Consider the following 16,646-nt stretch of genomic DNA (forward strand, 5'->3'; position numbering starts at 1 on the left):
GAGGGACCAGGGACAGGCAGAACCATCCTGGAAGTTGGGCTCCAGGGACGGCCCGTTTTCTGCTGTGGACACCTTCGCTCTGCACATGAGCCCCAGGATGTGGGTGTGCAGGGGTCGGGGAGATTGGTTGTTGGGTCTGTGTTCTTTTCCTTTTTGGAACAATGAAACTCAGTTCCATTGCCAAGGAGTCCATTTTGGCTGGTGGCGAGCCCATGTGACAACGTAGAAGTTGGCTGCAGTGTCTTCTCGACTGTGATCTATACGGAGGTAGACCACCAGGCCCTACTTTGCCAAGTGGGTTCGAACCACCCACCTTTAGGTTACGTGTGGTTGTTGAGTCGATTTCGACTCAAAGGGACCCTGTATAGGGTTTCCAAGGAGCAGCTGGTGGGTTTGAACTCCTGACCTTGTGGTTAGCAGTCTGGTGCTTATCCTACAGCGTCACACCAAGTCCTTTTAGACGAGTAGTTTTATTGTTAAGTGCTGTTGAGTTAGTTCTGACTTATCGTGGCACTATATAGGGTTTCCGAGGAGCAGCTGGTGCATTTGAACCACTGACCTTGCAGTATAATGTTTTATCCTATGGAGCCACATCAGGGCTTCTTTAGGTTAGTTATTGCTGTTAAGTGCCACCGAGTCAGTTCCGATCCATAGCACCCCTGTATAGGGTTTCCAAGGAGCAGCTGGTGAACTTGAACCACCAACCTTGTGGTTTAAACCAACCTTGCGGTCCAGCACATTAGCCCACAGCGCCACAGAAGCACCCGCTTAGTTGAGTGTAAACTGTTGTTGTCAACCCCAAAACCCCCAAACCCACTGCTGTTGAGCCAGTTCTGACTCCCAATAGGACAAAGTGGAACTGCTCCGTGGGGTTTCCGGGACTGTAACTCTTTACGGGAGCACCTTTCTCCCTCCGAGTGTCTCTGTTGTTAGCTGCTGTCCATCAGCTCTGACTCATAGCAACCAACCCTGTGCACAACAGAACAAAACACTGACGGTCCTGTGCCGTCCTCACAATCGTTAACTTTGAGCCCATGGTTGATGGTTCTGTGCCAATCCAACACACCGAGGCAGGTTTTGAAAGGTAAATAAGGTAAAGCAGGTGCAACTCTAGGCATGATGTCTGGGAGACCAAGGCCACACCTACTACAATTTAGTCAATTCTGGTCGGTTGCAGGCTGCTAACCTCAAGGTCAACAGTTCGAAACTGTCAGCTGTTCCCTGGGTGAAAGATGGAGCCTTCTGCTCCTGTAAAGACTTACAGCCTTGGGAACCCTATGCAGTGCATAACCACCACCACCACCAACCTAAAGGAGTCCTGATGTGGCACTAGGATGGAGTAAAACCCATAAACACTGCCATAGCTTTCTCCCAAGGAGTGGCTGGTGGGTTTGAACTGTCAACCTTGTAATCCTCAGCCTGATGCTTAATCCACTGCACCACCCGGGCTTCTTGTCTGGCGTGACAAGAAACTGCCGACCTTGTGGTTTACAGTCAGAGCTGATCCTACAGCGCCACACCAGGAGTCCTTTAGTTCATATTGTTGTTGTTAAGTGCCGTGGAGTCGCTTACGACCTATAGTGACCCTGTATAGGGTTTCCAAGGAAACGCTGGTGAGCTTGAACCGCCAACCTTGCAGTCAAAACGGCTTTGCAGTCTGGGGCATTAACCCACAGCACCACACCAGGACTCCTGTTTCATATTAGAAGAATGTAATATAATGACATAAAATGACTGGCTTTTGTTCTTTTCATATTAAAAATTTTAATATAACTACATAAAAATGGTTCAAGTTAAATTGCCAGAATTTCCACTTCCTAAACTAACACATGGAGTCCTGGTGTGGCACTGTGGGTTAATGCGCTGGACCGCAAAGTCAGTTTGAACTGCAGGGTTGGTGGTCCAAGTTCACCAGTCGCTCCTTGGAAACCCTATCCGGGTCACTATGGGTCAGAACTGACTCAGTGGCACTTAACAACAACAAAGTAACATACTCCTTTTAGAAAAAAAAAGTTGCAATACATAAAAAATAATGCCGAGTCATCTATGATTCTATTAACCATAGATTAAACTATGAATATTTTATGGTGTATTTCTTTCAGAAATAAGTGACCAGATCCATATAATTGCTAAAGTATATTGAGATGACCCATGATAGAATGGCTAGAACTAGACATTAGAGGGGTCAGTGAATAAAGTAGTTAGAATGTGGGGTTCTTTTTCTGGGTACTCATCCCACCCTGGAGTCCTGGTGTGGTGCTATGGGTTAATGCACTGAACTGCGAAGTCCGTTTGAACCACAAGGTCAGTGGTTTAAGCTCAGCATCTCTCCTTGGAAACCCTATACAGGGTCACTGTGGGTCGGAACTCACTTAATCCCACCCTGAGTTCATCTTCCCAGAGGTCAGACCCTCGATGGGCGAGAGGAGGGAACACGTGGGGTCCGGTCCTTGGGGGCCTTTGAAGCTAGTCAGAGGGCAGGGAAGGTGGCTGTGGGGTCAGGGCACACAGAGGGCAAACTCTAGTTAAGAGGGGCCTTGGCTTTCAAGACCAGAAACCTGAGTTTAGTCAACGGAGACCCCTGGAGATCCTGTTTCTTCACCCTCCCAGGCTCAACAGGACTTCCCATCTCTCTCACCCCAGCCCTGGCCTCCAGGGACTGTAGGGAGGAGATCCCAAAGCTGGCCCATCGAGAGAGAGAGAGAGAGAGAGAGAGAGAGAGAGAGAGAGCTACCTGCAGGGCAGCCAAGGTCCAGATGAAAGGCCTGAGGGACTGCTGTGATTACCGAGGTCTGGAAGAGTGGACAGCCTCCCAGGCAGGAGAAAGGCAGCCCCAGTCCCACCTCTGGGCAGGGCAAGGGAGGCGAGGTCCACCCACACTATCATTTCTCTGGTGGGTTTGGGGGCAGCTCCAGTGAGGGAGCAGGGCTGGAGCAGCCCCAGCCTCCCCTGGGACCATGCTGGGTCTTGTATCCAGTCTTAAGCTTCCCCCCTACTCACCTGTCCCCCCTCCCATGCACACACACTGTGAAAAATACACCCCAACAAAGTCATTTCCTTATGCCACCAGCTTGGTTCCTACTGTATGGGTCAGAGTAGAACCGCTCCATAGGGTTTCCAAAGCTGTGGTCTGGATGGACCCAAACAGTACACCTTTCTCCCCAGGAATGGCTGGTGGGGGGGTTCAGTCACAAGATGCAGGCCTCTGCCTGATTTCCCAGCCACACCTTCTTCCTGCTAGACAAGGCCTGCCACATGTCAACACATCACTGGCACAGCTGTTGACAGCAGAGCCCTCTCTTCCCCGGTTGTTGTAGACAGCAGAAGGAGAGATATGCAGAGACAGACACACAGACAAAGAGAAATGGAGACGGAGACAGAAAGGGACAGAGGAAGAGGGGCTGAGCCCGGGAAGTGGGGAGCACCCAATGAAAGAAGGGGGCAGGATTTCAGATGTACCAGCCTGTGACTTCCAACTCAGTTAGCAAGTGACCTGCTGGAGGCCAGTGTTGACCAGCCTGGGAGGGATGTAACTGGGGGTAACTATGCTTGTTCAACAGGGAGGATGCCTGGAACCAGTGTGTGTATGGGGGGGGCGGGGGCAGGGGCTTCCTTCAGGCATCCTGGAAGCAGAGGGCACACCCTTTGTAGACCCATGTGCTCCAAGGTATGAGAAGAGGGGTTGGGGGGCCCAGAGACAGTCCCCAACCCTGCCCCCTATCCCCCATTCCTGAGCGACCCAGGAAAGGAGCAGAAATAGCACATTTCCTCCACTGCATCTCACATCCCAGTAAAATATTTATTATTTCAAGAAATAAATCTTTAAAAAAAAAAGAGAGAGAGAAAGAAAGAAAAGGGTGTCTCTATTGCTTCCGCCCGGTAGTTGGACCCTGGGTGACTCCCGTTTGTTTTTGCCGCTGTGGGTTTCTTCCATCTCAGGGTCACCCAAGCCAGGAGGGGGCTCCCGGGTGATGCATTCAACTTCAGCCCCACTGCAGGGCCTCACTCCCCTCTCTCAATTCTCCATCTGGTGCTGCTTCCTGAAGGAGCTTGGGGGGAGGGGGCAGGTCAGGTGGGGGGGCTGACTAGGGGGGGCTATAAAACTTGGGGGCAGGGGTGGCAGTGTTCTGAGGCCTGGCCTTGGATCAGGCAGGGTTCTGGGTGTGGGGAAGGGAAGAGGAAGCATCTCAGGGTGGGCTCAGAGCAGGGCAGTGGGTCTGGGGTTCCATGGAGGCTGGAGGAAACACTGAGGGGTGGTCCCAGAACTTGACAGCCAAGATGCGGGAATGGGGGAATCAGCACCTGCAGAGGGGCCTGGTCCAGGGTGACACCCCAGGGGGTATTGCGGGATCTGTTCTCCAAGGCTGGAGTGGAAACCTGTCCTTTGGAGGGAATAGACTGAGGCTGTAGGAACAAGTCTATGGTCTGGAATCAAGGGTCATGCCAGGGCCTGGTTCAGGAGACGCCCACAGTAAGGAGAGTTGGAACAAGCATGAGAAGGAAATCATTGAACCTGGGGCCTGGGGGGGCCCCTGCATAGAGAGGAGGAAGTGACCAAAAGATAGAGTACACCATGGCGCTGGGCTGAGAGGATGTCCTGGCCTCCCCTGCCCTCACTCAGCGCCCTTGGTCCACACCCCAGGGACCTCCAGAAGACCAAGGCTGGCCACCCCCTGGGGAAGTGAGGCCCAGACTGGCTTTTCCAGAGCTGATTGGGGCCCACTGTTCAGACCCTGAGGACCACAGGCCAGCGTGCCCAGTTCCCTCCTTGACTGTGCATCATGAGGTACCCTATTGGGCCCAGGAAAGACCCTCTCCTGTATGGTCCACTCCTGGCATCCACACCCCACACCTCCTTGACCACCACTGTGTGAGTCCCCAAGGAGACCGTGGGCCTGGCCGAGTGTGGGCATCAGGGACTGGGGTCCACTGCCCTCCCATCTCCTGTGCTTGGAGCCTAGGAGTGATCGTCGCTGGAGCTCGAATCTGCTGGTGCATTCTTCTGGGGCAGGCTGGACACGGGTCTCACAGGCAGGCCTGGCACAGCGCCACCTGGCCCTTGCGGAAGTCACGGCAGGGGCAGAGGCGGCGGTACTTGGTGCTGGCGCCCGCGCAGCTGAAGAGCAGCGGCTCCTTCTGCAAGTAGCATTCCTGGCCAGGCTGGGCGAAGGCTGGGTACAGGTGGTTCATCTCCGACTCTGTGCTGTCACAGGGGACCTGCAGTCTTGACGGCACCACACTGCCCGGTCAGGCCCTCCGGTGGTCCAAGGCACAGACCCCGGCCCGGTGATGGCCGCCCCTCCCAGGCCCAGGAAGGAAGGGTTTCCAGCAGGTACCAGGGAGACAGCTCCCTTGTCCCAAAAGCTGTTCAGAGACCCTTGGAGGAAAAGAGAGGGACCTGCTACTGGGACCCCCAACCTACCCCCCAGGAGGAAGTTCTGGAGCAGGTTTAAAGCTAGAGGGTGCCCAAACAGACTGGGCAGGGGACAAGGGAAGGAAACAGGGGACTAAGGGACAGGGAGAGGAGGGAACTGAGGGAGGGGCAGGGGTGGGGACTGAGGGAGGGGGAGGGAAGGGGAACTGAGGAAGAATGAAGGGTGGGGACTGAAAAAGAGGCAGGGGAAGGAGCTGAGGGGGCAGAGAGGTGGTGCTGAGGGAGGGGGAGGGGTGGGTTAAGGGAGGGAGGAGGGTAGTGCTGAGGGAAAGGGAGAGGGTTGGGGGAGGGGGAGGGGTAGTACTGAGGGAGGAGGTGGAAGGGGAAGAGGTGCTCCAGGAGGGAGTGGGGGACAAGGATTGGGAGGGTGCCTCCACAGTGAGTTGGGACTGGGGCATTGCTCAGAGAGCTGAAGGTCCTTCCAGGACCCTTCCAGACTCCTTGGAAAGGGCTAGCTCCCCCAGCTGCTGGGGAATGAAGAGGAGGGCCAGCTCACTCACTTCTGGAAGGCGTCCTGGCTGTTGAGGAAGGGGAAGAAGGAGGGTTCGCAGACCAGACCCCGGTCCAGGCAGGCATCAGTGCACGTCTTCCCGGCCTCGGCCAGCCAGGCTCTGAGCGAGTAACTGGGGGGCCAGGTCCCAGGGACCACACTGGCATTCCTTGCCCACTCCAGGTGGGTGGCATTGGGTGCCAGGACAAAAGGGCTCTGTGGGCCACGGGACCCCAGAGGAGATGGGCCTGGGGCTACACAGAAGTCCTGTGGGGAGGAAGGGAAAATGCGACTTGTAATCACAGTGACAGCCCCTAGGTATCCTACGTGAACTCTCATCTATTCTGCACAGTAGTCCTACCCAGAGGGTACTAACATGTCTCCAGACACCTATAGGGGGGAAACTGAGACTCAGAGAGGCCAAGGAGCCTGAACTTCAGAGCTGGTCACTGCAGGTACAGGATTTGAACTCAAGACATCGGTGTACTAGAGGCACAGTGCTATCTTGGGATTGGGCCACTCCAGGATGATGTTCATCGTTACTATTCTGGGACCATGTGGCCCTGCCCACCGGGCAGGGATGGGGCTGGCCTACGAGGCTCCAAGTCTATGAGCTTAATGAAGGACACACCTTGGCCCTGCCACACTCTATGACCCTTCTGAACCCTCAGTATTCCTAGCTGTAAAATGGCCAGGTGGAGCCAAACTTTCTCAGCCCTGATATTTGTGAAGCCAGGGCCAGGGTAAAGTGGGAAGCCACATATAAAAAACGCACGTGTATGTATGAAGCACCCAGGCCAACCCACTTTCAGGCACCACTCAGAAGACCTGAGTCTCAAAGAGCCACCCGTCTGCCCAGGCCACCTACACTGGGCTGTGATGCAGACCAGGGTCTCAGATCTGCTGGGGTGCAGGGTTCTGGGGAGAGGGTACCCGGGTTGCACCCTCCTCAACTCCAGGTACTAGAGCAGATGGGAGGTAGGGGAGGCAGCTTCCAGGGGGTCATTGGCCTGGATATGCTTTGCAGTGTTCAAAGTGGCCACATTTTCAAAGCAGTGGCCACTCTTACCTGGTCCCTCTTCCCTGTTTAGGATATGGGGTTGCCTTCTTGCCTGGTCTCCTAGCAGTACTGTCCACCTCCCAGGGCTGGCCACTGAGCACGGAACAAGTTTTGAGAAGGAGCCAGGACAGGCAGGATAATTGAGAGAGAGTTATAGTTTAAGGGGCACAGGCCCTGGGCAGCGGTGACCTCTTTGTGGGCAGCTGCTCGGTCCCTCCTTTGTCCAATGGGTTTGAGTGGGTTTACGTGCCTAGAAGGAGGGGCACAGGGCTCTCCTACCTGGTGCTGGATGTAGGCGTGTATCCGCTCCAGCATTCCCTCACAGGTGTACTCATAGGGCAGGTAGGGGTCTACCTGTGGGAGAGAGTGCAGACCCATAAAGCAGGAGCTCCAAATTCCCCAGGCCTGGCTGGGCTGCTGGGGAGGGGGCGTGGTCTGCCCTGTTCCACAAGGGGGAAAAGACCTGGTGGGCTTTCTCACAGTGTTATCCCAAATTTACCAAGCTCCCCTACCACCTGCGCCTCCCCCTGCCTCCCCCACTCAGAGTCCTCATTCCCAGGACACCCATGAGGCATGGGTATCTGATCCCCATCTCTCTGCCTGGCCCCCATGTCCCAGCCACACTGAGCTTCTTCTCATAGGGGTCAGGGCTTGGTGGCTCAGGGCTCCGTGGGCTGCCACACCAACTCTTCTCAGAGCCAACCCAGATCTATCCTTCCATCTCACCTCCTCCAAAGCAGTCCAGGAGCCCAGCATCCAGTTCTTCCCCAGCAGAACTAATGAACCTGCTATCATTCATTCCTACGGGCCTCTCATGAGCCATGAGCTCCCTCAAGGTGGAGACTATGGCTTGTTCACTATTGAATCCAGGCTCACTATTAACAAGGCGCCCTGGTGGCACTATGGCTAAAGCACTAGGCCAGGAACTGAAAGATCTATGGTTTGAACCCATCAGCCTCTTCACAAGGGAAAGATGAAAAGTACAAAGACCTAGAGCTAGAAAACAAAACGCATTTCTTAAGTTGAAAGAACTGGAAAAAAAAAACAACAAAAAACCATTCTTCGAGTTGCAATACTGATTGATTCTATGGGCAACATATTAAATGATGCAGAAAGCATCAAAGGAAGATGAAAGGAATACAGAGTCCCTGTACCAAAGAGAATTGGTTGATACTCAACCATTTAAGGAGATAGCATGTGATCAAAAGCTGATGGTATCGAAGGACGAAGTCCAAGCTGCATTGAAGGAATTAGTGCAATATTAATTGAGATGTTTCAGCAAATAAAAGCAATGTTGGAAGCATTCACTCGTCTATGCCCAGAAAACAGAAAGACACTGTAACCTTGGAAACCCTAGGGGGTTGTTCTTCTCTGTCCTGCAGAGACACCAAGAGTTGGAATTGACCGATGGCAACAGGTTGAGTTTGGGTATATAGTTGTTATTGTTAGGTGCCATCGAGTCGGAGCCGACGCATAGCGACCGTATGCACAAGAGAACGAAACACTGTACAATCCTGGGCCAACCTCACAATTATTGCCATGCTTGAGCCCATTGATGCTGCCACTTTGCCAATCCATCTCACTGGGGGTCTTCCTCTTTTTCTCTGACATTCCACCTTACCAAACATGAGGTCCTGGCCCAGCGGTTTCCCCCAGCAGCTGCAGAAATCAGGTATAATGGCCCTGGTGGTGGGATCTAACTGCTGACCTCAAGCCCACCCCACCTCTTCTTCCCCATCTGGGTAGGGGTATCAAGATGGCTCCATGACCATGCTGGGTCCTTTGTCCTACAGCCCACCACCAAGGGGTTGTCCCCACACTCAAGACTCAAGTCCAGGTGGGTCCCTGGGAAGCAGATGGTCCCTGGGACCAACTTGCTCTGTGGACCTGCTCCGGGCTAGGACTTCCTCCAGCATTGTAAGTCATGAGGCAGCAGCGTTGAAGCCCCGTTCAGACATCACTTCATATCCCACTGCAGCATGAGAACCCTGCCCTGGGCACAACCTTGTCCCAATGACTCAAGAAGGCCCTGCCTCGCCCTGGACACTCAGGATGGCATCAGGGCACCTCTGAGGGTGCCTCGGGCATCAGGCACCAAGGTAGGATGGTAAAAGCCCCCTGGCGATGAGCTCTCCCTCTCCAAATGCTGCTCCCTCTGCCCATGACAGCAACCCCCCAAGTCTCCCCTGTGAAGCCCTTGTCAGATGGTGATTCAAAGGCTCCGTTTGGACACGAGACTCCCAGTGTGACCTGGCTGCCATAAATCTCCGCCAGAGGAGCTCGCCGGCCTGGAAATTACCCCCATTAGGTCTAATTACAGGTGTGTACCATAATCAGTCTTGACAGAGTGACAGGTGCGGGGCCTTCTGGGAATTGGAGCTGCAGTAATTACAAGGGGGCAGGGCAGGGATGGGGAGCCAGGAGGGACACACTTCACCTCCTGTCACCTTGAACGGCGTTGCTGTGGACAGAGAGATGCCAAAATGGGCAAACCCACCGAGTCCAAGGGATTCCAGAAAGGACCCCCCTCTTATTCGTCCTAGGTTGGGCTCATCCTTTCTCCCCCTCTACCTCCCCCATGAAATACTGCATACCTGAGCACCCACGGATGCCGAGAGCTAAAATAGGATGCTCAGAGTTACCCAGGGTGCTTATTTTAAATGCTGGTTCCAGGGCTCCAGGCAGTTCTATTAAATCACAAGATGGAACCAGGAACCTGCATGCTAACCATCTCCCCGGGTATTTCTTGGGGCACTAATGTTGTAATTCTGCAGCCTGAGGGTGTGAACGGTCTTTAAGGGAGTGGGACTCACAGAAGGGAAGGGCAGAGGGCAGAGGGCATGGCTGGTGTGGAGCCCCACTTGATAGATTTGCAGTACAGTTATTTCCTGTTGATGTATTTGAGTTAAGACAAACCTCACAACTGTCTGCTGTTTTGTGCATCTTATTGTCAGTAATGAGTACTCCCATAGTGCTGAAGAACATGGCTTGCAGATGTTTCCATTTATTTATTTACTCACAGATGTTCAAAGATCAGATTGATAAAGATACTGATAATGAAAGGAAAAGTAGTGGAAATTTTCAAAACAGGGGATGTGTATCTGCTTATGTGCACATGAATGTGTGTGTGTGCGCACATATGTGTATATGTGGCTATGCATGTTCTGGCCTGGTGCTGTAGGATAAGCATGGGACTGCTAACCTCAAAGTTGGCAGTTCAAACCCACCAGCTGCTCCTTGTAAACCCTATACAGGGTCACCATGAGTCAGAACTGACTTGGCGGCATTTAGCAAGGGCACCTCCACTGCCTATGGCTTGTGCCCCTGCACACATGCCCTTCTGGTCTGCGGACGGAGCACTTTGACCCCAGGGCTGGGCACTGCTCATCTAGTTTACTGAGCTATATTTGAGGTCAGTTGACCTGAACCTGGGGATGGGAAGTTTTTTGAAGTCTTCCTCCCACCTCTGCGTCCTTCTGGACCAGAGCCAGGAGGCTTGCTATGGTGAGGGGAGGGGATGGGGCATGAGGAAGAGCTGAGGGAGAGAGGCTGAAGGATGGGTATAAAAAGGGGACACATGATGAATGTGGTGTTGGGAAGACACTCAAGGAGGGTGTTCAAGCTATAGTAAGAAGTGGTCCACACAGGCCAGGACAAGCAGCCCATCCACACAGCCTGACTCCCCCCCCCAGTTGACACATGAGCCAGAGGGGTCACAGTGGTGCCTGCAGAGGAGACAGGCTGTTCAGGCACAAGCCCCCACCCACACATGCACTGATGCACACCCATGCTAGAACACTGGGAAGAAGATCCAGAGTGTCCCACAGCCTCACTACTCAAAGTGTAGTCCATGGGGCAGCAGCATGGGTATCCTCCCAGGTGGAGCCTGTAAGAGCCGCAGGTCTCAGCCCCACCAGCAAAATCAGAACCTGCCTTTTAACGAGATTCCCAGAGATCTGTATGTCCGTGATAGTCCGAGACATATAGTCTGACCCTTGCATGCATTCACCCTGAAAACATATATTCAGCACCTTAACTCGATATAGTCGCATCACAGTGCCTGGCCCCGCAGTAGGCACTCCATAAACAATTCTGAAACCAGGGCTGCTGTGTAAGCTTGTACAGATTGTTTTAGGGGGAATCTAAGGTGTGGTAGGTTTGGCACATGCCTTGGGCGCCACTAGTCACCATCGAAGTGCCCATCACCAGCTGTGTGAAGTCATTCAGCAAGTTCAGACTTGGCCCCATCACTCCCTTTGCCTCATAGGTGTTGTTTTACATAGCTGCGTCTCTGGTTGCTCACGACACAAAGACGTCCCCTCTATGCACACACAGTTGGTGAGTGGGGCCTACTTTAGCCCTAGATCCATCGTCCAATCCAGAGCTGTGTCACCTGGAGGACCACAGTATGGTGAGCGGGCAGCCCTGCCTGGGTCCAAGTCTCACCTGTGTCCTCATGATGACTTTAATGGCCGCTTCAAACTCCTCGGAGTTGTTGTAGTCGACGGTCCACACATGGGGCTTGCCAATGAAGTTCTCTGCATAGGGATGCTGGGAGAACACCTGGAGGAGGATGGAAACAGGTGCTGGGCCAGGGCAGGGAGGCACCTGCCCCAAGCCCCCATCACTCCCTTTGCCTCCTGCCTGTCTCCCTCCTCCAGAAACTGCCAGGGCTCTCATCCCTCCCCACCTGGGGTCAGGCAACCCCACTCACCTCTCTGGAGGTGGGCTTGCCTCGGAAGAACTCATGGTTGAGGGAGCTGTGGGGCGGACTGAAGCGGGACTGCAGGAAGATGCAGCCGTTGGCGATGGCCTCCAGCGGGGCGGGACCCTCGTAGGGGAAGCCGAATCCTATAAAGAGCTGGACACAGTGGAGGGGACAGTGACCAGAGGAGTTGGGCCACCAGGGCTCCTGAGTCCCAGGAAGCTGGGGCAAGGCTAGGAGCTGGTCAGCTGGGCCAGCTCGGTGACATGCATGGGTAAGTCATTTCTGCTCTTTAGGCCTTGGTTTCCACACTGTGAAATGACGGGCCCTACGACATCATCTCCTAAGGCACTCGGTGACACAGTGGTTACAGTGCTCAACTGCTAACCAGAAAGGTTGATGGTTTGAACCTACCAGCTGCTCCTGGGGAGAAAGATGAGGCTGTCTGCTTCTGAAAAGACCAGCAGTCTCAGAGACCTTAGGGAGCAGTTCTGCTTTGTGATAGGCTCCCTGGGAGTCGGGGTCCACTTGACAGCAGGCAGCGGCTTTGGGTTTATCAGGTAATCTCAGTGGCCACTTCCTGTTCTAACAGGCTCTCAGTCTGGGGGGCCAGGAGGTCAAGGGTCTCAGGTTTAGAAGACCACAGACTCACACCTTTGGTTGACTTCAAAAATGCCCTCATCCTAACAACACCTATTCAGCACTTCATCTAACCTTCAGCCTGCCCCTGGAAGTGTTCTTAAGGATTCTGAATCCAGCAAGGCTGCTGTGTTTGGTTGTTCAGATTGCACACTGCAGAAAGACACCTTCTTCTCCATATACACCTAAGAAGCCCAGCAAAGGAGCTAGAGTCAGGGCAGGAGTCAGACTAGAAGATTGCTAGAGACTCTCCAGCCTCAGCAGACAACTCTGAGTCCAGTCACAGGGGCCACCGTGCTAACCACTGCTTCAGAAGGCACCATTCGGGGACTGCTAGGTACAGTTAGTCGGGAGTAAGGGGTCTGGTAGAATTGCAGCAAGGACTCCTCTCCCAGCTTTCCCTACCATGTCCTCAGAGGCTTCTACTGGGTCTGATCCAGTGGTGCAGTGGGCTGGATGGATCCTGAGTGGGGGGAAGGTGGACAGTCCAGTTATCTGCCACATCACTGTACCTCAGCTCAGCCAACCCAGCCTGGTGCCATTCACTGGGAGGCCTCCCCTCGCTGGTGACCACCGGGAGGGCCTGGCAAAGGGCCCAGGGAGCAGAATGCAGGTGGACGGGCAGGTGAGACAAGCACACTGACCAGATTGGGGTCAGGAGGTGACAGGTTGGCTTACTTTGGCCTTTCGCAGCAGCTGCTGGAACTCAGGCTGGGGTAAGAGGCCGTGATTCTTCACAAAGGCCGGGACCTCAGGGGGCCGCTGGGTCTCATAAAACACGGTGCCGTGGATCTCCATGTATTTGTTCAGGGTGCTCAGGAACTTCTCCTGCCCCTGGAAGAGGAGATGGGAAGCTGGCCTTCACCATGGAAGTGAAAGCGGGTGGAGGAGACACTTGGACCGAGTCAAGTCTGCCATGAACCACTTGTGTGACCCTAGGCAAGGCCCCTCTCCTCTCAGAGGCTGGACTAGAGGAAAGGTTTCAGAACTATTTTCAGCCATGAAATAGTTTTCTTTCCAAAGAAACTCCATGGGGACCAACATTTAAATAGATCAGAGCGGAGCTATGAGGTCTAATTGGCTTCCCCTGAAGACTGATAGCCTCCAAGAACTGCTGATGTACTCCAGAGTTCTGTATAGCTGGAACCATCCATCCATCTACCTACTCACCCATCTACACGCATCCATCTATCCACTCATATCCATCTACATCCATTCCATCTATTCACCCATTTACTACTTACTCATTCATCCAACCTACCCACCCACCCATCCATCCACCCATTTATTCAGTTATGCCGTCTACCCACTCATCCATCCACCTACATCCATTCCATCTATCTACCCACCTGCTCATCCATTCATCCATCCATCTACTCATCCATCCACTCTATCCACCCATCATCCATCTACTCATCCATCCACTCTACCCACCCACCCATCCACATCCAACCATCTACATCCAACATCCATCCCATCTATCTACCCATCTACTCCTTTAGCCACCCACCCATCCACTCGTCCATCTCCTCATCCATCCAATCCACCCACCCATCCATCCACTCGTCCATCTCCTCATCCATCCAATCCACCCACCCACCCATCCATTCATCCAACCACCCACCGATCTGCTCCTGCTGCGTGCGCTTATTGAGCACCTACTATTGAAGGTACCATGGGCTGCCCATAGAACCAACAGATCTACGTTGGAAGAAGTGCAGCCAGAGTGCTCCTTGGAGGCCAAGGTGGCCAAACTTCGTCTCTCATACTTCGGACATATTGTCATGAGGTTGGCCCAGGACCAGGCAGTGTATTGTTCTGCTGTGCATAGGGTCGCTATGAGTCAGTACCAACTCAACAGAACCTAACAACAACAACAACAACAACTATATACTGCCACTGTTCTAAGAGCTGGGAATACAGCGGGGACAAGACCAAGTACTTATCCTCATGGAGGACACCTGTGGACGAAAACCCCTGAAACAAGTGAAGGATCAGACTTCCAGATCCAAGAATCCAAAATTCAGGCTCTAGTTCCTTTCCAGTCCAAGAAGACTGGGAAACAGACCCAGTCTGTGGGGGACGGGGACAAAAGGAGGTAGAATAGGACTAAGTAACACCTCAGCCTTGGGACATCCATGCTAACCCTCTGGCCAGGGTCCTGAGCTGGGAACTGTGGTCAGTGTAGGAGATGGGGATGGGGGATCTTGATGGGGATGAACATACAGTCCTGCTACTGGTGTGCTGGCTCAGGGATGAGAAAAAGGAATAAGCTGAGAAGAAAGTAGCTTCAACATCTTGGAGAAGGATGGAGAGGGGGTTTTCTCAGGAGGGCTAGTTCCCAGCAGGCAAACAGGCCAGAGAGAAAGAGCCACGGTTCTCCCCGGGCTGCTGGCCAGCCCTAAGGTCAGAGTGCAAGGAATTTCAGGTGGGTTGTAGTCTATCAGTCACAGTCTAACACCAACCCTATGAACATTAGGAAGGGACATCAAAATAATTGTTAACAATTCATATTTTTCAAATAAAATTATAAAATTTTCATAAGAAGGATTTCTACTTCTGGTGTCAGCGTACTGTTATTGGGGGCGGTGGAGTCTCTGTCCCCTCATAACGAGCCCCTACGACAGAGCAGAACTGCCCCACATGAAGGCCCATGTAGGGTTGCTAGGCTCGATGGCAGTTGGTTTGATTTTGGGGGGTTGGAAATCTTCACAGAAGTCATGGTGTGGCATTGCAGGGTAAGCCCTAGACTACAAACCACAAGGTGGGTGGTTCAAACCCACCAGCCAGTCTTTGGAAACCCTATAAACTGTTGTTATGAGTCGACATAGACTCAACAGCATTTATAACAACAAGCTTTATAAGAGCAGATCACCAGGTCCTTTCTTCCTCAGAGCCTCTGGGTGGACTTGAACTGCCTGTCAGACGAGGTACCACGTACCAATCCTGTGTATGAGAACAGCTGAGAAAGATGGGAAGATGAAAACACATCTGCTTGAAGGTGATGGAAGTGTACCCCAAACTGAACCCACTGTTGCTGAGGGCATTCCCACTCGCAGCGACCCTGTAAGACTGAGTACAACTGCCCCATAGGATTTACAAAGCTGTACATTTCTATGGAAGCAGCTGCCATAGCAGTTAGCAGGTTCCAACTGCTGACCTGTTAGCAGCCAAGCACTTAACCACTGTGCCACTAGGGCTTCTAGAAATGGGATAAAGATAAATCACAAGACCATGAGCAGAAGGCAAACAGTTGTTGAGCCTCTCAGTCTCACATTTGGGTCAGCTTTCCCCTTAGGGCATCTGCTGATTCCAGAGACTGCATAACTGAGCTCTGCAGAGCTGGGGGATGAAACTCACAGCTCAGGACCTAGGACGGGGAGCCCAGGTGGGGCTCTGCAGTTTGAGTCTTAAGTGTGGAAGACGGAATGGCCCAGACTTAAGACTAGCCCTTGCAGGGGCTAAAATCTGTTTTAAATCATTGCAATCAATAACCTTGTTTTACGGTGATCAGAATTGCTCGGGCCCCCAGATGCAAGCCAAACGTAAAAATAAATCCTCTCTGGAAGAAGACAGCATCCTCTTTGACCTGATATTATTTCCATAAATGTTCACATTCATTTTCCAGAACTCAATAAAAAAATAAATAACCAAAGAAATCGCAATAAAAATCCCAGCAGGATTTTTGTAGCTACAGACAAGCTGATTCTAAAATTTACAAAGAAATGCTAAGGACCTAGAACAGACAAAATGACTTTGAAAGAGAACAACAAAGTTAGCAGGTGTATACTACCTGATTTCAAAACGTACTATCAAACTACATAATCCAGAGAGTGAGGTACTGGTACCCAGACAGAAAAACAGGTCAGTGGACTAGAAGAAAAGTAGATCCACACAGACAGGGTGAATTGATCATTGGCAAGGGTACAAAGGTAATTCAGTGAAGAAAGCTAGTCTGTTCAACAAATAGGAGCCTGGTGTTGCTGTAGGCACAGTACTGGTCTGCAACCACAAGGGCATCGGTTCAAACCCACCAGCCAGTTCAAGGGAGAAAGGTGAAGCTTTCTGCTCCCTGAGGATTGACAGCAGGGTTGCTGTGAGTTGGAATCAACTCCATGGCACTGGGTTTGGGCTTGGTTTTCAGCAAATGACATTGGAGCACTGGATGGGCATAAATGGAAGGAGCAGGTGGAGAAGAGGAGAGAAGGAGGAAATGTGTCTTATTTCTGTATAAGAATAATGATGCCAAATGGAATCGCAGAAATCTAAGCCAGAATGAAAAGCAATTAAAAAAAAAAAAAAAAAAAAGAAAAGACCT

The 16,646-nt window shown here is 52.5% G+C and overlaps 1 protein-coding gene across 2 annotated transcripts in view; it reads right to left on the reverse strand.

Annotated features, from left to right (window-relative positions):
* Positions 1-5,010: 5,010 nt before the first annotated feature.
* The window catches only part of MGAT5B (mannosyl (alpha-1,6-)-glycoprotein beta-1,6-N-acetyl-glucosaminyltransferase, isozyme B), a 78,561-nt gene continuing 66,925 nt past the window's right edge, over positions 5,011-16,646 (reverse strand). Inside the window, exons 13-18 of one of the 2 annotated variants that reach the window (XM_006869542.1) lie at positions 13,007-13,162; positions 11,699-11,845; positions 11,431-11,547; positions 7,264-7,338; positions 5,935-6,191; positions 5,011-5,224 (exon numbers count right to left, since the gene is read on the reverse strand). In XM_006869542.1, coding sequence (XP_006869604.1) covers positions 5,026-5,224; positions 5,935-6,191; positions 7,264-7,338; positions 11,431-11,547; positions 11,699-11,845; positions 13,007-13,162 — 951 coding nt within the window. In that variant the 3' untranslated portion in view covers positions 5,011-5,025. The remainder of the gene's footprint in view (positions 5,225-5,934; positions 6,192-7,263; positions 7,339-11,430; positions 11,548-11,698; positions 11,846-13,006; positions 13,163-16,646) is intronic. The other variant, XM_006869543.1, reaches the window with a different exon arrangement.

The sequence above is a fragment of the Chrysochloris asiatica genome, unplaced genomic scaffold (genome assembly GCF_000296735.1).
Source record: "Chrysochloris asiatica unplaced genomic scaffold, ChrAsi1.0 scaffold00132, whole genome shotgun sequence".
NCBI lineage: Eukaryota > Metazoa > Chordata > Mammalia > Afrosoricida > Chrysochloridae > Chrysochloris > Chrysochloris asiatica.